The sequence below is a fragment of the Pleurodeles waltl genome, chromosome 6 (genome assembly GCF_031143425.1).
Source record: "Pleurodeles waltl isolate 20211129_DDA chromosome 6, aPleWal1.hap1.20221129, whole genome shotgun sequence".
NCBI lineage: Eukaryota > Metazoa > Chordata > Amphibia > Caudata > Salamandridae > Pleurodeles > Pleurodeles waltl.
In genome coordinates, this window is record NC_090445.1 from 1197370628 (window position 1) to 1197396640 (window position 26013).

Here is a 26013-nt window from a genome sequence, read left to right on the forward strand (position 1 = left end):
AATAGGTAACTTTGTGGGCCTTAGCTTATGTGGAAAAAGATTCCATTTCAACAATTCTGAATCCAGGTCTGCGGTGTACAGGTTAAACTGGATTGGGGTGATGACACATCCCTGTTTCAGGCTTTAATTTGTGTATATTTGTGAAGTGACATGGGTTTGACGTAACTTAATCTGGGCCATAGTGACTGTGTATAAGGCTGATAGCTGCCAGGAGATGTTTTGGGATTCCCTAAACGGCGAGTATTTTGATCAATTCCATTTAACGGCGCACTATCATCTATGAAACAGGCATGAAATGGGCTTGAGGGTTTTTTGACAGTCTTATCCACCAAGTATGAGAGAGCTATCACATTTTCCATTGTGGATGCTTTTGGTCGAAATCTCGTTTGATAGTATGGAATTATGTTATTGTCCTTGACCCAAGTCTGTAGATCAAGCACGAGCACTTTGGCAAAGGCTTTTCTGTCCACATCTAATAGTTCAATTAGTCTGTGGTTTTCAGCTATTATATTGGGTATGTTTCTGTAAATTGGGTGCAGAATTGAGCATTTCCACGACTCAGGGATCATGGACAAGAGGATACATTCATTAAAAAGACTGTGCATGTACGGTGCCCAGAAATCAATATCTTCCTTCAAAACGCTACTGGGTACACCATAAGGCCATGGAGCTCCACCCTTTCAAATTCACTAATGTTTTCTGTCTCCCTTTCAGTTAGTTTAAATGGATTCTCTTCGGCACCCTTTGCAGCTCCAATAAGTAGATCCTCCACAGTGACCCTAGGTTTATTGTTATCCACATAAATGTTTGCCATATTGTTCATCCATTTTCTGCAGAAACAGCCTTATCTTTGCCGGTGAATTTGTTTACCAGGCCATTGATGTAGCCTCAGAATTCCGATGACTTACATGGTGTATATGTGGTTCCACGCATTCTCCATGAGTTTTTGTTCTAGCACCCAGTCTTTTTGTGTTTTCTCCTTGCCTTTTTTAGTGCACTTCATTTTCAGATCCTTCTGCCTTCTGTCCTAGTTCGGCCAGACTGCACATCCTTTTTCGGTGCTTGAACTCTTTGTCTGTGACATGTGATGAAAACATATGTCTCCCTCGATGACCAAGGTTTTGTTTGGACATTTTTTGTGGTTAAGGCTGCATGTAGTTCTTATTAGGGCCCCCAAGCTTTGGCTACTCTGGTCTCTTTTTGGTAAAGAGCAGAAGGTATGTGTCTTAATTTTCACTGCTGATAAAGAAGTTTGCTGCCTGGACCCCACTTTTTTCTTTTTAGGATTGGATTGGCATTGTCAGGCAGTGGCTATCCAGCAGGATTGACACACCTATGAGTGTTGGAATTCATGTTGATCGTAACTGTTAGGTACAATGTGAGGACCACCGTGCCTCCTTACCATTGTCTATCAGAGTGGAGCATTCCAGGATATTTCTCTCCATTTCCGTGAGCTGCAGTTGCCCAGTCTTAAATAGGTGGCTGATCGATTGATGAACCTGGGCCAAAAGTTTCTGCCTCCTCAGGGGCAGGGGGGTCAATTGGAGATTGCCCCATCGTGTTCATCAGTTTGATCTATCTTTAAAGGATCATAGTTGGGGGCTCTTAGGCTAATGTCTCCAACACTTGTCATTGAAGATAGATCTGTAATCTTTGTGGGCTCCTGGAGTCGGCCAACTTTTAGTGAGGTGACCCAGTGAGTCCTTGTTCTCACCTTGGTGTCCCACCCCGTTTTTAGTCGCACCAGCAGTTACCACTATTAAAAGTGTAGACTACACACAGGTAACTGCCTAGGTGCTTTTATATCCCCGTAGCTTAGCTGGATCCCATTATCTCCAGATAAAATATATTTACGCACTCCCTCCCGTTCTTTTAACGGCGAGGTTGAGTCCGCCCAGGTGGTACTATCCTACCTGTGTGGGGCTAGGTGGTCAAATGATGAAGCATGACACTATATAGTGTGTGAGACCACCTAGTCAGTAAGAGGATACCTCCCCTTCCCACTCCCCCACCCGACACAGCACCCACACCGCGCATTTTCTAAACCCAGCGAAGTCCAGGAGCCCACGGACAATCTCTCGTGAACTGAGCTCCACATCATCGGTGAACCCCATACTTTCTTGTGGTAACTAAACAATGTGAGGACCACTGTGCCTCCTTACCATTGTCTATCAGAGTGGAGCATTCCAGGATATTTCTCTCCATTTCCGTGAGCTGCAGTTGCCCAGTCTCAAATAGGTGGCTGGTCAATTGATGAACCTGGGCCAAACTTTTCTGCGCCTCCGGGGCAGGGGGGTCAATTGGAGATTGCCCCATTGCGTTCATCAGTTTGATCTATCTTTAAAGGATCATAGTTGGGGGCTCTTAGGCTAATGTCTCCAACACTTGTCATTGAAGATAGATCTGTAATCTTTGTGGGCTCCTGGAGTGCACTTAAATTAACGAGGGGTTGTGTGCACTTTTTACTCTTTAAATGTCCCAGGTCTCCCGTCTTCTCCATTGTTGTAGTTGTCTCAAGTGTAGAACTGATTACAGAGAGGATAACTCATTTTTTTGGTTTGACTGGCACATGTTACCCATCGGGGAGTTTGCTGGGCCTGCCCTAGCTGTAGTAAAATGCCTATAGATGGTGTTCCTTGTGCCAGCAGATACTGGGACTGACTTTCCCATCACATGACCATTGTCTGCTGCATCTCCCTCCACCCTACCAGTTACCTGCACCACGGAGGGGTGCCGTCTTGTGGCCTAGTCAGGTGAATAGCCCTGCTCAGGGTCTTCGGGGTGTACAGGCAACTGTCTCTGGACACCTCTTCTCCTCTCCATAGTTTTTAGTCTCAATGTCGTTCTCCTCTGGTCCTTTCTTGCCTTAGCGTTAAGCTTGTGTGTTTCAAATACTCTGCGGAACACATACCAACTGGTACCAAATACTGACACCCACCAAGCTGTGGAACTCATCGATCTTGTCATCGGCTGCGTTAATATTGCTTCTGGCGAGTTCGCTACCATTGGTATAGTCAGGACTAGGTACTTATAATTTTACTTGCTGGCAGTGAGGCTTGATGGGGTTTTGGATGTGGGTCTTTAATGAAGTGCTCTCCCAATACTGGTTTAATACCAGTGCCAGCAGGTCAGCATTGCTTTCAGCACTATTGTTTTCCTTTTTGTTCTAATACTCTTGTACTTATAACTGTGCCCCCTTACTTAGTACTTCACTCTGACTGAGCTGAGTTAGCTATCCCGCCAATAATGTCAGGCCACGTTTGCTGCAAGGCACAGTTCCAATCGGGGAGTGTTGGATGTTTGAGTGAGGAAGATGAGTGACGAAAAGGCTGACAGTCAGGTAGGTTATAGGTGAACATGCGGGTGGGGAGCACGCCCTGGCCACAAGTTGCACCTGATCCTAGCCGGGCCACTTCTGCAACCTGGGGCTCTACCTGTGCAACAAAGCCTAGCTCCCCTGCTGCGGCCCCTGACACCCCTTATCTTCTTACTGGAGTCCCAGCAAGCTTGCGTTGTGTCATGCCTTCTTGTGATGGCTGGGCCTATGCCGACCTCTGATTTCCTCCTTCTTGGGAATGGGAAGGCAGCAGAGGCGATAATTGTCTCTTCTGCCCCACTCTGCAGCTTACAAGCCCAGGGCCCAAACTGTCTCTCCATGTCTCTGACTCCGACTCGCACTCTTGTTCCTCTTCCTGCTGGGTGCTTTTGCGGTTTCATATGCGAACTTGGCCCAAGGGCATTCAAAGACTTTACAGGATGACCAGACAGGGGTAGGTGAGATGATTTGCTCAGAATCACAGGACGTTGAGGCGATGCCGAAATTCAAATCTGGTTCCTCAGCCTCATGTCCACAGCTCTAGCCTCGTGAAAAGTGTGCCCTGAGACCTTCTTCCCTTGTCATCCTATCTCAGGCTGCGACTGCCTTACTGCTCTACTCCCAGGAACAGGAAAGTACTGAGTCCCATGAATATTGTGCTGAAACAGACCTGGAGCCCAGTTCTGCCTTCTCCGAATGCAGCCTCTGAGTGCTCCTCCCGGTGACAAGCAATCAGCAGATCAGCCACTGAAAACACATTATGCTAATATGTCATTTGATCAGGTGGATAAAGCTGGTCTTTGTAAGATGGCAGACACTTTCTTGAAAAACATTCACAGACTCATTCATACATGAATTCATTCACTTATATATGCAGAGACTTATGCACCCATTCTCACACCCACTCAGACACTCATGCACACACTCAGACCCACTCACGCACCCACTCACAGATCCACTGACAGAGACAGGATGTGGCGAACCCCGCTGCACATGGGCAAAGGCCGTGTGCAGTGCAGTGTTCGGTGGATGTAAGGGCTTGGTTGCAGGGACTGGCCACAAGCCGGGCACTGCAGCCAACCCCGCCAAAGACCATGTGCAGCAGTAGTTGAATTAACGTATAGCAATTAAAATAGCTTTACTCTAAAAAAAAAAAAAAAAAACATAGAAATTTGCTGAAAAAAACAAAGGTTACAGGGGCATTATAGTTAGGTTCAGCAGTGATATTTGGAGTTATTTCAAGTAACTATAACTCGCACCCTAAGGGAGCTAATTACTCCACACGTTATATCACTGATGACACCTTCTGTTGTATCTTTGATATTATCACTGCAACATTTGCAATAAAATTGTTCATGAGAAAACTGCATGGCAAGGGCAAAAGTTATAGTTACTTGAAATAACTCTGTAACTATAACTTGAATTTCTATGGTTTTGTAGGGATTTGTCAAATTCACTGGAATCAACACCAGCATTTTTCAGAAGCCTTGTGATTCACATTCTACCACTTTTATAGGCAAATCAATATATTAGCTGTCAGATTCATAGCACCTGAATGAATGAGGAGTTATTTTTCCGTGCAAAGCCATGTCTAAAAATGTTAGTAAATAAAGCTTGCCTCTAAATCCATGGTTGATAGTGTGTGAAAACCAAAGTACTAGCTATGGGATGCTCCCTCTACACAAGTGGTGCAAAGGTTTGCAAGGCACTGTCGGTGCTACTTTAAAGACTTCTCTCCAGTGCAAAAATAAAATGCGCTAGAAAATAAATACATTATCAAGACCTTGCAATGCTTTGCATTACTTTTTACTGGAGCAAAAGTGTTGATAAAACTACCCCTGTGTTTCTGTGTGCTAACTGCATTCCAAGGACATACACTAGCCATGGTTCAACCAACATTTAAAAATGAAAAAATAATATGTACACATACATATGCGGTCTGTAGCGGGGTTATGCTGGAAGCAGAGCCTGGCCAGAGGCCTGGTCATTTGCCTAACTGCCTTCTGCGCATGACCTAACCCAGTGATGTCATCAATAATGTAATTTAACATGCCACGAGTAATGTAATATGTGACGTCATGTCTAAGGAGTGCATAGCTTTGGAACAAGGTATAGTTAGCGCTCTAACTTGTGAATTTCATTGTTTTACTGTTTTTTTTTTTAAACATTAGTTTTTATCTCAACACCTAGCTATAAAATCATATTAACCTTTGTTTTTTCATTGACATATATATATATATATATATATATATCTCAAACACAATCACCGGAGTAAGGAGTTTGTAATGAGGCGATCCGGATCAGGTTTCGGTAACCCAATCTAAATGTAAATAACCTTAGTGAAAAGGAGGATCCGGACTCCGTAGTACTGCGGAAATACTATTCAATACAAAAATACAGGATGACATGCTCCCACACCAACGCATTTCAGCCGTAGCCTTCTTCACAAGGCTACGGCTGAAACACGTTGGTGTGGAAGCCTGTAATCCTGTATTTTTTTATTAAATAGTATTTCTACAGTACTAATAAGTCTGGATCCTTCTTTACACTAAAGGGGTTTTATTATATATATATAAGATATTACAAATAGTCAGCAGCCACTCTGTATTGTTTTATATATTTATAGTTAGGATTCCCAGGCCTAGGAATTCCTCAGATTTTTGCTCGCTAATAACTTTGCAACCTTTCAAGAATCCCTACAAAACCTTCCAGACCTCTAGCTTTTTCTACATTGGCAGATAATGTAAAGTTTTATGGTAATTTGTCGAGGCGCTGCAGAGAAATGATGAGGGTCCCAAATGTGTTTTTCCTCCAGTTCGTTTTCTATAGACTTTTTTTTGTCACGCAAAAACAGCTGAAAGGATTTTAATGACATTTGGCAGGCATTTAGATTATGGTGTGTAGATGATCCTTTTGGGTAATACAGGTAAGTATTTTTAAAGTTATAAGGCATTTTAAATGAGTGATATGTGTGGCTGCTGTAGTTTAGTAACATTTTGCAGTATTTCACAAAAGCACCTCGGTACATAGCGATGACAAGGAAATATGTGATTGGCTAATGACTGCCTTTACAAAAATTAAAGACAGTCATTTTATTTTACGTAGACTTCAGCTGTATTCTGGGTTACAATCTTAGATATAGGTATTAGGGTTTATATATTTCCCTACACATAACCAGTTCACTAAAGTGGTAATAGGCAGAGAAAATTATTTTTGCTTTTCAAATGTACAGTGCAGCACTTTCTAGGAAGTAGGTACTTAAAAAAAAGTACATATTTAATTCTTTACAAAAAAAAGTCTGCGGGGGTACTGCGGTGATATCTACTAATTGCTATTTACATTAAAAAAAAGCATGGTTCTCCCTACACAGCAGTAAAAATACATAGAAAAAAAGAAATACATTTCTTTATCTATTACCACTTTAATAAACTACTAATAAGTAGGGAACAACAATAAAACCTAATACATATAATATATAAGCCCCTAACCCAGAATGCAGAGAAATTATGCTGAAAACTACATGGCTGCCTTTTACGTTCTGTAAAGATAACCATTACCCAATCAGATACTGCCTTGTGATTGTGATGTTACTGCGGTATACCATGGCACAATATATAACTTAGGGCCTGATTTAGAACTTGGCGGAGGGGAATACTCGTTCGCTGTATTATGATCACATTATATCCTATGGAGATCGTAATACGGTGGGTGGGAATATTCCATCTGCCAAACTCTAAATCAAGCCCCAAGTATATTAACACTTATACCTTTAAGACTACTTAAACTATTTACATCTACTACTAAAAATGACCATTTATATCTAATCTATTTTCCTCCCACACTACATATAGGGGGTGATTCTAACATCGGCGGGCGGCGGAGGCCGCCCGCCGAAGTTCCCCCACCAAAATACCGCTCCGCGGTCTAAAGACTGCTGAGGGTATTTTGGGATTTGCCCTGGGCTGGCGGGCGGCCGCCAAAAGGCCGCCCGCCAGCCCAGGGCAAATCAACCTTCCCACGAGGACGCCGGCTCAGAATTGAGCCGGCGTAGTGGGAAGGTGCGACGGGTGCAGTGGCACCCGTCGCGTATTTCAGTGTCTGCATAGCAGACACTGAAATACTTTGTGGGGCCCTCTTACGGGGGCCCCTGCAGTGCCCATGCCATGGGCATGGGCACTGCAGGGGCCCCCAGGGGCCCCGCGGCACCCCCTACCGCCATCCTCCCGCCAGGAACAGGATGGCGGGAGGGGGTGTCAGAATCCCCATGGCTGCTGAGCGCGCTCCGCAGCCATGGAGGATTCTGTAGGGCAGCGGAAAACCGGCGGGAGACCGCCGGTTTTCCTTGTCTGACCGCGGCCGAACCGCCGTGGTCAGAATGCCCTGCGGGGCACCGCCGGTCTGTCGGCGGTGCTCCCGCCGACCCTGGCCCCGGCGGTCTGAGACCGCCGGGTCAGAATGACCCCCATACTTCCTTTTGCCCACTTTCATGCTGCTTCTTCTTTAAGTACCACATGCCTCTCTATGCTGCTACACTCTGACACTCTACTGTACGCTATTACACTCTACGCAACTCTACTTCACATCACTCCACTATACATCACTCCACTCTTTGCTAATCCACTGTGCGCCATTCCACTCTACTCAGCCATTCCACTCTATGCCACTCAGCTCTACGCCACTCCACTCCACTCTACGCCACTCCACTCAATGCTGTTCGACTGTATGCCATTACACTGTACTTCGCTCCACTTTGACACTGCACTCTATGCCACTCTGCTGTAAGCTAATCCAGCCTACACCACTCCACTCTACACCACTCGATTCTACGCCACTCAACGCTATTTCACACTATGCCATTCCACTCTACACCACTCAATTGTACCACACTCCACTCTACGCCACTCCAGTCTTTGCCTCACCACCCAAGTCTATGCCACTCCAATGTACCCTCTTCACTCTATGCCAGTCCACTGTATGCTTTTCCACTGTACACAGCTACAATTTATGCCACTTCACTTTACACTATTCCACTCTACCCAACTCCACTCTACACCACTCCACTGTATGCTAGCGCACGCTACGTCACTCCAGTCTATGCCACTCCACTCTAGGCTGCTTTGTTTTACGCCACTGAACTATATGCTATTCTACTGTATGCTACTTCAGTGTATGGTACTCCACTGTGCACTACTACTCTCTATGCTACTCCACTTTACAGTACTCTGCTCTATGCTATTCCACTCTATGCCACTCCACTCTACACCACTCCACTGTATGCCACTCCACTGTACACTATTCCACTGTATGCCACTTCATCTTCGCCAATTCACTGTATGCTATTTCACTGTATGTCACTCCATTGTATGCTACTACACTCTAGGCCGCTCCAATTTATGCCACTCCTTTTTGCGCAATTATATTGTATGCCACTCCACTCCACTCCATTATATGCAATTCCAGTGCACTCCACTCTATGGCAGTCCACTCTATGCCACAGCACTATTTGCTATTCCACTGTATACTTCTCCAGTCTACGCCACACCAATTTACGGCACTCCACTATATGCCACTCCACTCTACTTCATTACTCTATATGCTGTTCCACTGTACGTCACTCCACTGTACCACACTTCACTCTACGCCACTCCATTCTATGCCACTCCACTGTACACTATTCCACTGTATGGCACGCCACTCCAGTCTCTGCCACTCCACTCTATTCAGCTGTACCCAACTCTACAGTGTACCACCACTCCTCTCTATGCCTCTCCGCTCTTTTACTCCACTGTAGTCTACTCTAGTTCAACATACGCTATTCCACTCTATGCCACTCCACTCTACGTTATTCCACAGTATGCCACTCCACTTATGCCACTACATTCAATGCTATTCCACTCTACTGCACTCTACAATACTCCACTGTATGCCACTACACTCTGTGGCATTCCATTCTACGCCACTAAGCTCTACACTATTCATCACTTCAGTCTATACTATTAGACTGTACTCCATTCCATTCTAAAACACTCTACACTACTCCACTGCACTATGTACTCTTGCACTGTATACCACGCCACTCTACGCCACTCCAGGGTATGCCTCTACCCTATCACACTATATGTCAACCTTCTGTATCCCACTCCACTCTATAACACTCCACTCTAAACTATTCCACACTTTGTCACTGCAGCATGCGCCTCTCCACTCTACGCCACTTCACTGTTCGCCACTCTAGTTTATGCCAGTCCACTGAATGCAGTTCCACCGTACAGCACACCACAATACTCCACTCCAATCAACACCACTACTTTCTATGTCACTCCAATCTGGCACTCCATAGTACGCCTCTCTGCTACTCCACTGTATGCTATTCCACTGTATGCAACTCCAGTGTACGTAACTTAAATCAGGTTTATTCAACTGTACACCACTCCACTCTGACACTCCATCCTGCACCACTCTACTGCATTCTGTTCCACTCTACTGTACACCACTGCACTGATCGCAACTCCACTCAGTGACACAAAACTCTATGGTTTGAAAAAGTTGGAAGAAAAAAAACAAAGGTTAAACCTTTGTTATAGTTAGGGAAACTTATTTTATTCCCTCTATTCAATCCAACTTAAACTACCTTCCAAAATCTAGTTATAGTTGTAACTTACATCTGTAATTTATACAGCACCTTTAAATTACTATAACTTTATTTGTCCTTTAGATACAAACCAAACTTAAACTACACAAAAATTAGAAATTATCATTTATAATTTAAGGAATGCCTTCATATTATTATAACTGTTGCAGTGCCATAAACAGTGTTTTGAAACCGGTAGCCACGCTACCATAACTCGCCATTCTAACATGCACTGTATTCTCGCAAATTATGTGATTGGCGATGTCATAATTATTATTGTAAATGCTACTATTTTAGATGGTATAAGTAGTATAGTATCAAAGGGTATAAGCAGTGCATAGAGAAGTTATAGTAATGTAAAGGTGGTGCGTAAAGTTAAAATTTAATGTAGAACTATAACTTTAGAATTTGTATTGTTTGTGTAGTCTGTTTGGTTTGTGGTTTATATAGAAGGAATAAATGTGGTTTCCCGACTGTAACAAAGGTTAATCAGTACTGATCAGTCCTTTCTGCTTTTGAAAGATAAGTAGACGACTAGTGCACTACGGGCCAGATGTAGAAAAGGTTTTTCACGTCGCAATCAGCGAATTTCGCTGTTTGCAACGTGCAAAACCCACATCGCGATGCCCAATTCCCGTTTTGCGAGTCAGTAACCTGGTTACCGACTCACAAAACAGGACTGCGAGTCACAATTAGGAAGGGGTGTTCCCCTTCCTAATTGCGAGTCGCAGCGCGATGCTGCATTGCTTTGTGACCGCAAAGCAATCGCAGTTACCACCAGTGTCACACTGGTAGTAACCCATTCGCAAAAGGGAAGGGGTCCCCATGAGACCCCTTCCCCTTCGTGAATGGTCTGGAAAACATTTTTTCAGAGCAGGCAGTGGTCCTATGGACCATTGCCTGCTCTGAAAAAATGAAACTGAAACGTTTAATTTTTTCATTTTGTAATGCATCTCGTTTTCCTTTAAGGAAAACGGGCTGCATTACAAAAAAAAACCTGCTTTATTTAAAAGCAGTCACATACATGGTGGTCTGCTGTCTCCAGCAGGCCACCGTCCCACTGAGTGCTGCGAGTCACAAGGGGGTCGCAAATTGCGACCCATCTCATTAATAATGGGGTGGGCCTTTGCGACCCCCTTGCGAGTCGCAGATGGTGTCAAGGACACCATCCTACATCCTGAATGGCGTCTCGCAATTTGCGAGTCGCAATTCAGGACATTCGTACATCTGGCCCTACATTCGCTGAATAAAAACATGTGCCCTCATTAATGAAAGGCCTGTTGGGAGATGAGTTATTTTGCTATCACACATTTCCCCATTCAAAGGGCGAATAACATGCTGACTTTGGTGCGTTCTACACCAAAAGCAACATGTACCACTATTTATGGGGCATTTTCTCCCCAGCAAATGTCGGCGGCTTGTTTGGCTTTCTAAAATTCACCTGGTGAGCATTGCCGGAGTTGTGATGATGACGGCTAAACTCGTGATTCTGAGTTTTGTTTTGTGCAGGATTCAGAAAAAACAGGCCTCTCCTAATCCGGGCAGACGCGTGTGCAGATGCAAGTGTAAAGGATAGCTATGAAGCTGGTCAAATCAGCCAAAATTAAAATGGGAGCCGCTGTGCTACATCTCAGCCACGCTTGGGGATACAAGTGTGCCACCTCAGGTTGTGATACAGGGTTGAGTTGACCTGCACAACCAGAGAGCATGTCTGACCGTATGAATACTGAAGCGGGTTACCACAGGGCTGTGCACTTTTTTCAATAACATAGATCAATGGACTTTAGACACACTATTCATTTGTTGAACCATTTGCCCCAAAAAGTACAGACATCAACCATTGCTAATCCGATGTTGCTTCAGGCTAGAGCGTCGGATACCCACTCTGAATAAGGTGTAAAGGTATATTGGCTCTTGACGAAAACCAGTTTTTAAAAAATGTCACTCCTCCCTTTCGAAATAGGCTGGTCTGGCCTTGCTCTTTTGTGCTAATCATTGGCCTTTGGTTAGCGTTGGTATTCGTCCCAGAAATCTTTTAGTTTTACTCATAAAAATAATAAATTTATGTGATATAATCATGGTAACGACGCAGCACTCTGATGGGCTCCGTAGGTTCACCGGGGCTGTTCGATAGCAGACTGCACGTGGATGCCGCATACAGCAGCATTGAATGGCCAATAAGTAGAAACATCTGCACAGACCTCACTAAAATCTGTGCAGTGAGATAAAACCTAACTGTAAAAATGTGTCTTTAACTATGTTAAAATAGGCTTTGGCCAGTAGCTTTTTACATTTGGTTCACATGCCTACCTGAATGTTGCCAAAGGCGAAATCAAAATACCAGGGCTAGGAGGAGAAGTGATGTTAGCAATAAATGTAGTTCACAACACATTCTAAAGTTGAAGAAGACGTGAGTATGTTTAATAACACACGATAAAACATATTCTCCACAATAGGTAGCTGTTAAGAATGTGGACAAAGCCTTCTGCCCCATAGATGGTGTCTGCACAAACATCAGTCCTTCACGTAATTGAAGGGGACGGAGTAGTATAGTGGTGCTGAAAGAATTGTCCGTATGTTTTTTTGAGGGGGGGGGTACCATCAGTGTTACATTACTGAAGTCATAGGGGTTGTATCAAGCTCAAGTGTCCCACAAAGACCAAGCATAGCAAATTATTCAGCTGTACAGTGATAGGAATGCAGTATCTATCTGGGGTTTCATTTATAAGCGCTCTGTCACAAATATACTTCCAAACACAGTGTGGGAGCGCAGTCATTTACAGACAGCACATTATCCATTAATGGCCATAATGGCCACCCAGTTTGCAAGGCAATACCGTTTTAATGAAAACTATACAGTGCACATACTATAATGTCTGGGACTAGGGGTTCCCAGAATATTTCATTTGCCCCTCACCAAGTGTATTGATTTGTTTTGAGCATATTAATTTGTTTCCATCACACTTCAGGAGTACAGAAAAAACGTGCTTCATTTGTGCTTTCCTTAGTGCTGATCTGTTCTGAAATATGTGTACAGTTCATTTACATATATTTACATTTTGTTGTGTATTAGGAAAAAATACCCAGCAAGTTTGTGGCATAGTTGACTTTCAAAATCCTCTAATCCTGCAGTCATAGAAAGAAAAACACCACCTCCCTTTTTAAAGAATAACCATCAATTTGTCAGTCATAGCCTAACATTTGACTCTTGTCTTTGAAGCACGGCAAGTGTGACAAAATAAAAACAAATTTAAATAAATCATTTAAAAAAACAGTATTTTATGGATCTTAAATAAACAACCAACAAAGCAAAAACAAACAGTGCTAGAGTTTTGATGTTACACTTATAAGTCCAATGGGTACATGACCGGAAATTTTGCGAAAAGAAGGAAATTTCACATGGCACACGTCTCAGTGACAAGTAATTGCAGGCAATAAAAGAGAACATTGGAAAGTAGACCAAGTCTGCAAGTGGAAGCTTCAATACATAATCACAATGGAACTCCTGATCGTTAAATATCTGGTAGGAAAATCTCCCCAGCATTCACTCCTCAGCCCTAGAGTCCTCGTCCACAGACGAATCCTCGTTCTCATTACATTTTTCAAGCAATTGGACTCAGAGTACTATCTCTTCAGCTGCTTTCCATCCGTTCATGATAGATGCTTATGTTGTTCTTCTGCCGCCCTCAGTTCCATAAGGTCACATACCCAGCGAGCCAACTGCAGGGCCCTAGCTCCTAACCACCCAGTTGCCACCTGGCGTTTTGCCAAGAATGAAGCTAGTTGGGCAAGCTTGTGCAGAACTTTTCAACCCTTTGGCGTTCCCACCACTCCCAGTAAACAAGCAGTAGGCTTTGAAGGATCCCTATTCCTGTGGTCTCATTAATTAGCGGTGCCACTTGTCCCCAGTAAGATTTGACCTCTGCATAATCCCAAGCCAGATGCAAGAAGGTGACACTCAGTACCCCACATCGCAAACATTAAGTCTCCTTAGAGGGATCTATTTTGTTTAGTTTATGAGGTGTAATATAGATGTGATGTAGAAAATGAAAATGGAGAAGTTTGAATCTGTTCTTACAGGAAACTGTGCTCACCAGAACAGCCACCTTGTCCCTGCCAGAGTTCCCATTTGGTTCACCTAAGTCATGCTCCCAGGCTGTACTTGCCAGAATACGGCGTTTCCGCATGACTTCCTGAAGAGCCTTATAAAAAAGAAAATGTAATTAAATGTCTTCCCTCTCTCCATGCAAGAAGCCCATCAAAGACCACTGAGGGCCAGGGAGCTGCCGGGAAATCTATCCATAGCTCCTTCGCCACACTCACAAGTCTAGCACATTGTAAAAACTGGCCTGGACCCACCCCAAATGTGTCTTGCGCATCTTCGAAAGTGATAAAAAGCTTCCCGGGCTATAAATCTCCTCCCACCTGACACTTCCCTGCCCTCCAACGCTCCATGGACATGTCTTCATCCATGACCCTGAAGGCCTCTAGGTCCCACAGCTGCTCCCTGGCGAAGGGTGCTGCACATATAACCTTCCGTACCACCTCCTCCCGGAGCCCAGACATGTGCTTAACTAGGTATGGTAGGGGATGCGCTGAACTGCCTCCCCGTATCAGTATTTGGGGCAAGGAGCCTCCCCCTGCCTGGATCCCTAGCAGTCTCTTCTCCCAGTTGTCTTGGCCTGCCAACCAGAGGGCGGCATGCTGCAGGTGTGCTGCATAGTAATAGTACTGTATATCTGGGACAGCTAACCCACCATCTTCTAGATCTCTCTTAAGGACTGCCAATGATTCTCTGCTGCATTTCTACACCCATTTCAACAACAGCAACAAGGTGTCCAGCCGGTGAAAAAATGTAGACTCGAGCGGTAATAGGGAGTTTAGGACAAAGATCATCTTTGCTTTAGCTGCCCTGCCTATCACAGATAGCAGGTGCGTATTCCAAAAAGCTGTGGAGCCCTCAAGACTTTTTAAAGCCCTATCCACATTCCTGAGCTTGTTTCCGCCTCGGTGTGTGTGAGACCTAAATCCCCAGGTATCAAAACCCTCCAGTCTCCCAGGGGAGCCCCACTGATGGTATTTGATTCTGTGGTCACCTGATCAACTCCCCCAAAGGTAATAGAAGCGATTTACAAATGTTAACGTGAAGCCCTGAAACATCACTGACTATCTCAAGTAACTCTTTAGGCGAAGGATCGCTTCAGCAGGGAACCAAACATAAACCAGTGCTTCATCTGCGTACATTGACACTATATGAGAGCCGGTGCCCACCTGAATTCCACAGGAGTCTATCTCTCTCTGCAGCAGCAGAGCAAGGGGTTTGATTGCAAGTACAAAAAAGAGGGACGCTAGGAGACACCCTTGACAGGTTCCTGTTCTGACCGTTCAAGTCTCAGATAGGTCCCCCCTCCTCCCCTCACCCTGATTGAGATAGAGGGTTCAGTATACAAAAGTTGTATCCATGTGCAGAATTAAGACCACACCCCATATCTTTCAATACAGCTATTAAATACCACCACTCCACCTTGTCAAACACTTTCTCAAGATCCAAGGAGCCCCTGCCCGAAGTTTTGTGCAAGACGTGTGCAAGCCTATGCAGATTGTGGGTGGTGCTGCATGCTGGCATAAAACAGCACTGGTCCTCATGAACCAGGTCTCAGACCACCGTCTGTAGCCTGGATGCCAAACGTTTGCAAAATATCTTGCGGTCCAAATTAAGCATGGTGAGGGGCCGGTATGAGGAAGGATCCACCATGTCCCGCCCAGGTTTGAGCATTAGGCACACAATCCACTACCTTAAAGCAAAATCCCCCTCCCCCTAGTTTTGAGAAAGACATTGAGTAGTTGTTCCTTACTCTACGGGAAATCTGCCCTCCCCCAAGGGGGGCCTTGGATCTATTAAGTGACTTTATGACAGTCCCCAGCTCCTCTAATGTGGTTTCCTCTTCCAAGTCCTGCACATGTTTCTGCCCCAGCTGGGGTAGCCCGACCCTCGCCAGGTCTCTCGTCCCCCTTGTGTCTTGGGAGCCTGCGTGGTATAGCACTTTAAAGTACTCCAGAAAGGCAGCCAGTAAATCCTACCATTGGGTCTGCAGCTCACCCCAGACATTCTTTATATGCGGAATTGGGGTATCTCTGTTTCACACATAAGAATCTAAGCCAATAATTTACTTGATTTATTCCCTTTCCCCATGCAGGAGCTGATGGTATGATGTGAGGCCTGACCTATCTAGGGTATCCCAGATGCTTTGCATTTCTCAGTGCACCTTCAGCATTGCCCTGTGCACTTCAGCCGAAGACATCTCACGGTGTTGTATGTCGGTCGTTCTTTCCTCCTGGACCCTGAAGTCCACCACTAACTGTCTTCACACTCCGTAGATTGTGCCCATAGATTCATCCCTCATCACTGCTTTTAGGGCCCCCTACTCGACTGCTCTAGTGGTCCATGGAATCTGAGTTCTCATTTATATACTTTTGCAAGGACATCACAAGACTTCCCTGGCAAGCAGTGTCTGCCAGGAAGTCAGCAGGTATTCACCAACTTCTACTCCGCCTGCGTGTTACCCCCATAGAAGTGTCAATAACACTGGGGCATGAGCAGAAAGAAATCACCCTGGGTGTCGCACTGCAGCTAATTGTGTATGATCCATGCCTCCCACCAGGAACCGATTCATATTGCTGTATGTGTTGTGTCAGTGAATGCCAGGTGTACTCCCGAACCCCTGAATGGAGAGCACCAGTAGTCATCCAGTAAACCAAGATTAGTCATTGCTGCCTGAAGTGTTCCCACCATCATGGATTTGGTGTCCCTCCTGGATGGGTGGTGATCTTCCTCACCATCCAATATGCAATTGAAATCCCCTGCTAGAGTATGGGTAAGCCCACATCGTTTTTCAAAAGCCCCTGCTTTTTACTGTAGTGGTGTCGACCAACATTAGGAGCATTCAAATTCAGTGTAATGATTTCCCGGCCACTCAGTGGACCCTGCAGTAATAGATAACGCCCCTTCATGTCAGCTTTGCTGAAGGTGTGTTTGAAGGGGACTCCCAGAGCCACTCAGACAACCACCTCCTTTGGCGTATGAAGAGTAAGAGGCTGAGAATAATTCACCCCTCCACTTCTGGCCCAGTTTCTGCGTTTCTGAGCCCATAAGATAAGTTTCCTGAAGACAAGCAATTTGTACTTTGACATCTAAGGAAGGAGTGGATCCTGTAGAACTTAAAGTAGTGCCTTAGCCCTCTGACATTCCATGTAATAATATTGTACTGGTCAGCCATGTGCTCGCCCGGCCAGTCCCTCACCTCGTACACTTTGCCCCAAAGGGAGCCAATGTGCCGTCTATAGCTATGCATTGAAAAACAAACAAGGGACTCCCAACCCTGGAGTCATAATACAGGTAAACAAACTCAACTCCCGCCACCCTGAATGAACGGCATATCAACAACTCACCATACTGAATCCAATACTGTTCCCGCTGCCAGAACCCACAGCCTTATCACTAAGACCTCAAATATATCCTACCACAACATGTGGAGAGGCATCATTAATTCCCCTATTAAAATGTAGCCCCACACAAGTATGTATTACTATAAGTATGTCTGGCCCATGCATAACAGTTCGCCCCATTAGTAGTCCATCCTGTAGAAAGGGAAACAATAATAATTAGCTCCACCTTTTGTTACGAAACCAATGCAACACTTCAAGCCTCAGAGTCAACTTATGTTGGTGAAACTGTCAGTGCGACCTCTGCCCTCATCACGTCTGGCGGTGCTCCAGTAGAGGCCAGTGACATTGCGCCATCCTCTTCTATGAGCACTTGAGGGGGGCTTTTTTCCCCGGGGGACCGCGCACCTCCATGATCATTCTCCATTCTATTACTCCAGGAAGTACGAGTAGCACCACTGTTCCCCATGGTAACCAATCATCATGATTGTTGCGCAATACTTCTCCGAACGGCTAACTAGTCCGCTCCATTCCAGAAAATGCAAATGACTTCTGTATGGGTAATTGTGTGGTAATTGATTTTTTCCTGACACTTTGTCCTGAGAATGGTCTCAAGGACTGATTGAGCCGCGGGAGACCGAAACGTTGACTATATACCCCCATGACACAATATATCGCATTAATTGCTGGAATGTATTATAAAATATCTTGATTGCCTATGTGGCATCATATGGGACTGATTAATGTCTTGCTTTTATATTTGACTGTCAGTGAGTTGGTGCCCTCCAGGTGTTTTCTTGATGTGGGCGTAGTGGGAGTGGAGTGGTTACCTGTGCTTTAGATATATGTAAAAAAAAACTCTGTGCCCGGTTGTTGCTTTAGTTCATGGAAAACCTGATAAATACACAAATTTGATACTTTTGTGACTAAACACACTGTCATTGGATTTTTATACAGAATTAGTCCATATTTTGACTAGAACATTAGTTGATAATATGATTTTGATAAAAAATGTAAATGATTCCTCCTTGAACAGTTTGTATATTGTAACTTTGATAACCCAGTTCTGGGGGAATATTGGGTTACCTTATCATTTGGTATTATATTTCTAAAGTACAGCACCCGCTTGATGAAGAAGATCGTGCATAGGATGCCTGTACATATTAAATACAAGAGGAAACAAGACCCCTGGGGTATGTCAAAGAGCATCAGGCATGTATCGTAAGGGTAATAACTGAGTCTTACTCTTGTAGTTCGGTCACTGCCAGGGCAAGCATTCCAGCCACTTTAATAGGATGATACAAGGTTCAAAATGCTGCTGATAAGTCAAGCAGTATAAGCTCATGAGGATTACCCCGAACCAGGATGTCTGTATAGAGTTCTGAACATGCACCATGCTTTTCTTGGGGCATTTACCTGATCTGAAACCTGACTGGCTATCCTACAACCTTGCATTCAGCTCCAATTACTCTTGAAGTGGAATGCAGCCTTTTTGTAAATAAAACGTTTAGTGAAAAAGAATGCTAATAATTAGTCTATAACTGTTACAAACAAAAAGATCAATCATTGTGTTTTTAGTAGTGATCCCTGCTTCTTTCGACACTTCTTGGAAGGAGCCAACTGAAAAACATATTAAAAAGTCTGTGTACACACTTGGGTAATTTTTCCAGGTATCCCAACTAACTATGTTGGGACATGGCTATCCCTAAGCATTAATCATTTGTACTATAATGCTTGAATGATTGTCTAAATTTTAAATATGAAAATGTTACTTATTTTCCACTTGGTCTTCAAAACTATTTTTTCTGCCTTCCTCCTCAATAAGCAGCTGATGCTCTGCTGAATGAAACTTCTAAATTCGATTACGTTTTAAGTAAAATACAGTTGTGATTTATAAGACTATGTAGTAGAAACCATAACACCATTATTATTTACATAGAAGCTTGGTCATATTGAAATCTATGCAAACACTGTTGTGTTCGCCAGTTTTCGAGTCATCCTTTCTCTTTCTCAGTTTTTCCCTCTCACCTTATCCACTGGCCACCCCAATCTAGACCTTCCAAGGACTGAGGCAACCCGACTAGGCCACCATATCTCCCTCTTCTCCTAGGGATTCCAAGTAAAAGGCAGATTGGTTAGGGCCATCATCTTCCTGTGACCTTTTCCCTGCTTAGGCCTTTTAGGACCTTAAAGGCCAGAACTGCTGTTCTTTACCCCGCTACCTTCTGTTTTGAACTTCTAGCTCTTACACTCTCCCTTTTTCTTGAATCTAATACTTTCCTTCTACAGAAACCTGACAATAGAGGAGAGCTTCTTTACACCATCTCAGGGACCCAATGACACACTACTGTGCTGTGCATGTCCGTAGTCTTTGTGTTGCCCCATACTCATTCCTGCAATATCTACTTTAATGGCCCTCAGATTGTTCCTTAGCCTCTCCTTTGGTAGCCCCCATTGACCCAGATCTGTGGTGTCTAATTTAGTATAGTTAATTGACCTCCTAGCCCTTTGAAACCCACCCATATACTCACTGATGTATTGTTAATTTAGTATTCCTTGATTTGCACTGCAGCCACTTCTAGGTTGACTCCATAGCCCAGTAAATTTGTATCTATTTTTCAGCAGTCATGGGTATGCACCAAAACCACTTCTGGTTGATCCTCGAGTTCAAAAATGTGTTATTTATTTAGTATTCAAGGGTTTAATTTTAACTATATCTTGGTTGGCTCCAGGGTCTTATTATGGATTATTGATTTAATATTCAAGGGTACACCTTACCCACCTCTGGGTTGCATCATATACCCACTACTATATGGAACATTTCATATTCTAGTCTTGGAACATAACCTTTCCTGGTTTGACATCATAGGCCCAAAGTGAATATTACATGATAGACTGCCTGAAATGACTCATAGACTCACTGCTGTGATGTGTAATACTCCTTGGCTTGCACCTCAGGTGCTTCTTGGTTAACCACATAGACCGACTTTTTCCTCTACACACAGACTATCTTGATGATCTTTGGATTGAACCATAGCCTTTTTGTTCTGGTTCCTTAGATATGCTGTTGAGGTGTCTACCTTACTTTCTGAGTTGAACCTATAGATAGACCCACTACTATGCCTTAAATCAGAGAAGACAACCTCAGTTCAAAGGCTGATCATCAATTGTGGCCTCAAACTGCCCATGGCCACTACACTACTAGTAGGTCCTAACAAAAGTAAGCTAACTAAAATTTAGTCTAATTATGCCAGAAAATCCTTCCAGTCAGAATTCACCTCTATGCTTTCTGTGAATGCTAAATGGCTATAAAGTACCCCAACTACCTGTACAGTGATTATTTTTTTACAAGGTGGTCCTACTCAAAATATTACAACACTAGCCACAACATTTGCAGTCAATAAAATATCTGAAATACAGATATAATGCACATGTGTCAGTAGCAGGGTGATAAATGCCTTTTTTTTGTTATAAATAGCCGACAATGTCTGGTCATTTAGTATCACTTCAAACAAAAATAAATATGCCAACAAATTATAAATATGTTGCTTCTTAACTATATACCACAAAGATGAATGTTTTGCTTAGGTCCTTCTGTGTAATGTAATCAAATTTGAAAGTGTTCTAAAACAGAAAATGGTACTGTTATTAGTCTCACAATATGTGAATCAGTCTTAAGTGGCCAGATTTGGTTTATAAGGTGCAAGGGTATTCGGAGTCCTTGGCAAAATATCATACTGCCATTTTATGCGATAACCCTCCCGTAGAAACAGTCCCATACTGTAGTTGTAATTGTCCCCTCCTTGAAGTCGTGCCCTAATATGGTTACCTACTATCACACTAATGTTGCTTTAGCATGGAGCCCAAGGTGTGTTACATCAGTCATCATTCTTGTTTTGTTTCATGCAGTCTTGTCTGCAACAGGTATCTCACAGTTGAATATTGATTTTTGCAGGGGTATCTTTGTTAAGATAAGGGACAAGCAACGCCATCCAGAGTGCTACGTATGCAGTGACTGCGATGTCAGCCTCAAGCAGAAAGGACACTTCTTTGTGGAAGACAACATTTATTGCGAGAAGCATGCCAGGGAACGTATGACTCCACCAGAAGGCTATGATGTGGTCACTGTGTTTCCAGCAAAATAATGGCAAAACATATATTGCAATATTTACACAACTTTTCAAAAGGAGAATTACACATGAAATGTTATCTATGAGGACTCAGCTTGACTTTTGTTTACGGAAATATTAATCATAACTCTATTTTTCTTAAATGCCACTATTGTATAGTCCAAAACACATATTAAAGCAAAAAGGTGTGCCTTGAATGTTCTTACTGTATCATGTTTTCTAGAATGTAAACTGCCAATGCAAATCAAAACTTAAGTAAACAAGAACATGTTTATGCTACTTTGTTGATGCCAATTAAATCAAAAAACTACATGCTGCAAACACAATTGTGTGTATTGTTATGCTCAGTGTATTATGGGAAGCATTCATGTAAACAAAACAGTTCTACAAATGTGATGGCTCCTTAAATGCATAGCACAGAGTAAAATTAATAGAACACATACCAGAATGAATGTGTCTCAACACAAATATACTTGACAGAAATAATACCCCATGTAGAAAAACAAATATGATAAACAGCAGAAGGAATACATTACTTGGTGAATGATATGAATAACACATGCACCTAATGGAATAAGACATCTACTAAAGTATATATGAAGTGTACCAAAATGAATATGGTCCTATCCTAAATGAAATGAATATAGTAAGCACTGAAGTGAATATTACATGCATTACAAAGAATATGACTTTTGCTAAGGTAATTGACTTGTTAAGAGGAATATGATACATCTTGAATTCAATATGATGTACTGAAATTAATTTAACATTTAATAAATGAATGACACATGCTAAAATAAATGTATTTTGAAATTAATGTTATAGATGGTGAAGAGAGTATGACACAACTTGAATGAACAATATACCTATTGTAATAAATGTAACTGGTGTTGAAATTTATATGACCCATATTGAAATTAATATGACGCGTTACTAAAATAACTGCAACACATTTTAAAAGTAATATAACACACATTTAAATGAATGCGCAACATGTTGAAATGTATCTAAGCCAAATTCAAATAATCATGAAAGATCAAGTGAATATAAGATGGGCTGAAATTAGTATGTATTGAAACAAAAATGGAATGCATTGAAAGGAGAATAGCACGCTCTGAAATTTGTTTTGCATGTGTTGAAATTATTATGAACGGTTTTGAAATTACATGAAACAAATAAGATGATAGTTACTAAAATCAACATGATCTATATTGAAATGAATGGGACATTACCAACAATGAAATATATATATATACATAAAGTACATTGAAAAGATTAATGTGTTGAAATTAATATGACCCCTCTACAAAGAAATATTACATGCATTAAAATTGTGTCCTTTGCTAATATAAATTGTGATTTATTGAATATTGTGTGCTTTGAAAATATTAAGATTCCCCTTAAAAAGAATTTGACATGTCTGTTCTACTTAGCTTCAAACTAAGAGGGAACAAGGCAAAAGAATGCTGCACTCTTAGTCATTAATTTATTAAGGCACTTCCTAGGTCTCAAACAAAAGTATATAAAAATATTAATGTGAGCATTTTACTTGAATGCAGCAAAACATGTGCAGATACTAAAATAATCACAGTAGTTGAATAATAATAAGCAGAACAATGTATACAGTGAAATATATATATATGCATGCACACAGCACATCTAGATAATTAAAAATGCATCACCATGGGGATCGAATCCAACACCATGCTTGTCCTTTCCAACATCAAGCTGTGGAACCCTGGACAGCTGTGACAGGAGAAAGTTTCCCAATGGGACTCTGGTTTTCTAGCGATGCATCCACCCTCAGAATTGAGGTCTTTCTGCCTCAACACCAAGTTTACCTACCTTAAATACCTTAAACAAACTCAAGAGGAAGGTTCTGGTAGCCTTCCCCCTCCCTTCAAGTAAGTTATGAAATTCAAGCCCTGGCTGCACTTGGTCAGTGTTGAAAACACACAAAAGGAATGGCCAGATCCATGGTGCATTTCCAAGACAGAGCCATACCCTTCTCTGCTATAAACATTATCATCATCATCCTTGTACACTCACATTGTTCCACCCCACCCCCATGTAATGTTCCATTCTCTGGTGAGAAGAGTGAAAACATGTTCAATTTAGAGAGCTAGTTGTGCATGGAAAAATACCTGCACCCCCGATGTGATGGCATTTGAAGCTAAGCTAAGCACAAAATGGAGTTGGTGGTCAAGATGGAATCGGTGGATAAATACTGATAGCATTACAATGCCTCAAAATAAAAATGAGCTACAATTAAATAAATATAACCGGTTAAAATGAATGGCATGCATTGAAATTAATACAAGGCATATTGATGTTAATACAACACCTTAAAATAAACATGACAAAGGTTGAAATAAATATGACGCATTTTGAAATGATGATGCCAAGTATTAAAATTAATATGACATATAGTGAAACGAATATCATGTGTTGAAATGAATATGGCACCTGTTGAAATTAATAGGGTTCATATCAAAATGAATAGGCTGTGTGTTAAAATGAATATCACACTTGGTGAAGATAATACAAAAACCCTGTGGCATAAATGTGGCATGACATAAATGGAATAAGGCTCATGTTTAAATAAATATGACCCAGTTTTAAATGAGTTTGACATGCATTGCAATGATGATAAAAACTTTTAAATGAATGTGGTATTTTCACATTTATATTAAGTGCTAAATTTGAACATGATACATATTGAAATTAATATAACATGCATTGAAAAGCGAATAAATCCTTTAACAGTGTTACACATTGCCATGGAGCATGAGGTGGTTGTGTACCAAAAGCCTCTTGCTGCAGGTTCTTCTACCACAAAAACAGATGAATACTATGGCCCTGATTACAAGTTAATGTCTAGCAGTGTTTCTGCATTACTTTCTGTGGTAATTTCACTCAGCCTAGTTATAAGTAACACTGGATCAGGGTTTAAAAACCTTATTACAAGTGCGGGTGAAGCTGCCATAATGATTAACCTTGAAAAGCTGCACCTGTTCAGAGTAGAAGGTAAATCAAGGCATGACACAGGAAAAGGCCTTGGCTCTTTAAGGGATGCCGAACGCCTGAGCTTAGTCTGTTCTGACAATGTACTTACTGGGGATGGGTAGCATCCAGCAATTACTGACTGCCATTGGGTATGCAGTGGAACTCAGTATAGGCATTTAGAATTTCTCCCACCTCCAATAGGATTCTGGCTGTACGTAATTTCCTTGCCACATGGGGATGTCATAGTCCAGTGGGCAAGTTATGGTCCAGCCTAGAGTTTGAAAGTCGGATGTTAACAGCCCTTCCCAGATTAGTGCCACTGTACATTGTCTTCCTTTGAGACCCCAAGATATAAAATTCTATCTCAAATGTTACTGGACTGTTAGTCTGAACCCTTGTGACACTGCACCTCCAGGAGTCACTGAGCAGGTTTAAAACAGTGGGAAAATACAACCCACCATGAACTTGCATATGGCGCATAATGCCAAACTGTTCATTATCTATTACTGTGCCTGTTACCCTGGTTCTACTCCTGTTTTAATGAGCCTCAGAAAAATCAGGATTCCATCAAGGTAGGAGAAACATAAGTAATAACTACAGTATCTGTGCCCATGGTAGCAGCATTTTATGTTCCACTCCAACTCCCAACTAGCCTTGTCACAGCACCATCCTACTTCCACTAATACTTAAATGTACACAATATATGCCCCTTCCTAGCTCATTTCTAAATCCCACTGTAACCCCAGCTTTTTAACAACCAGAGTCAAGACCAAGGATAGCGTTCGGGTCTTCTTGGCCAAGGTCTGACCAACCCTAGGGAACTGTACAGTTCCTGAGGCCTGATGGATGAAACTTGCTTGGGAGCCTTCGGAAGGAAAGGGGTTGGAGGCAGTGATGTTGTCTAGGCCATGGCCAGTTGGCACCAGGCAACATCTGTACGCCAAGCTTCTACAATTCAGGTCTGTGTGTGTGCCCAAAGTGCAGATTTAATGGCAAGCTCTCCTCAGGCAATTGTGTTTTAAGGTCCAGAATGATTACCTCTCCCTGGAGCATTTATAAGCTGATGGTCCACTATTAGCTGCTTCCATGTTTCTCTTTTCATAATACTGTGCCCTGTCTACCTTCATCAAGTAGACTACGTGCCACTATCCAGTCCCAATGCTAAGATCTCCTGTAATTTGACCCTCTCATGCTATACTTATAAGAGGTCACCAGTACTGCATTCATTTCTGCAGTGCTGTCAGGCCTGCACATTGGCCTCAGAATTATCCAAACTCCCCACAATGCATTTGAATTCCCTTTTAAGCTGGCAACTTAATAGACTCACTGAGGAGTAGGTACAGGCTTTTCTTTCTGCTTGCACTGAGAGTCTCTGCCTAATGTCTCATATTATGCTGCAAGCAGTGATATCTGAGGCAAGGATGATGGCTATACTGTCAGTTATCGTACGACTGTTAGGGGCAGAAATGTCACTGTGTACCAGGAGG

The 26013-nt window shown here is 42.7% G+C and overlaps 1 protein-coding gene across 3 annotated transcripts in view; it reads left to right on the forward strand.

Annotated features, from left to right (window-relative positions):
* Window positions 1–22795, forward strand: part of PDLIM1 (PDZ and LIM domain 1) — a 325465-nt gene extending 302670 nt beyond the window's left edge. For all 3 annotated transcript variants that reach the window (XM_069240492.1, XM_069240491.1, XM_069240493.1), the window contains one exon: window positions 21346–22795. In XM_069240492.1, the coding sequence (XP_069096593.1) occupies window positions 21346–21535 (190 nt within the window). In that variant the 3' untranslated portion in view covers window positions 21536–22795. The remainder of the gene's footprint in view (window positions 1–21345) is intronic.
* The last annotated feature ends 3218 nt before the right edge of the window (window positions 22796–26013 follow it).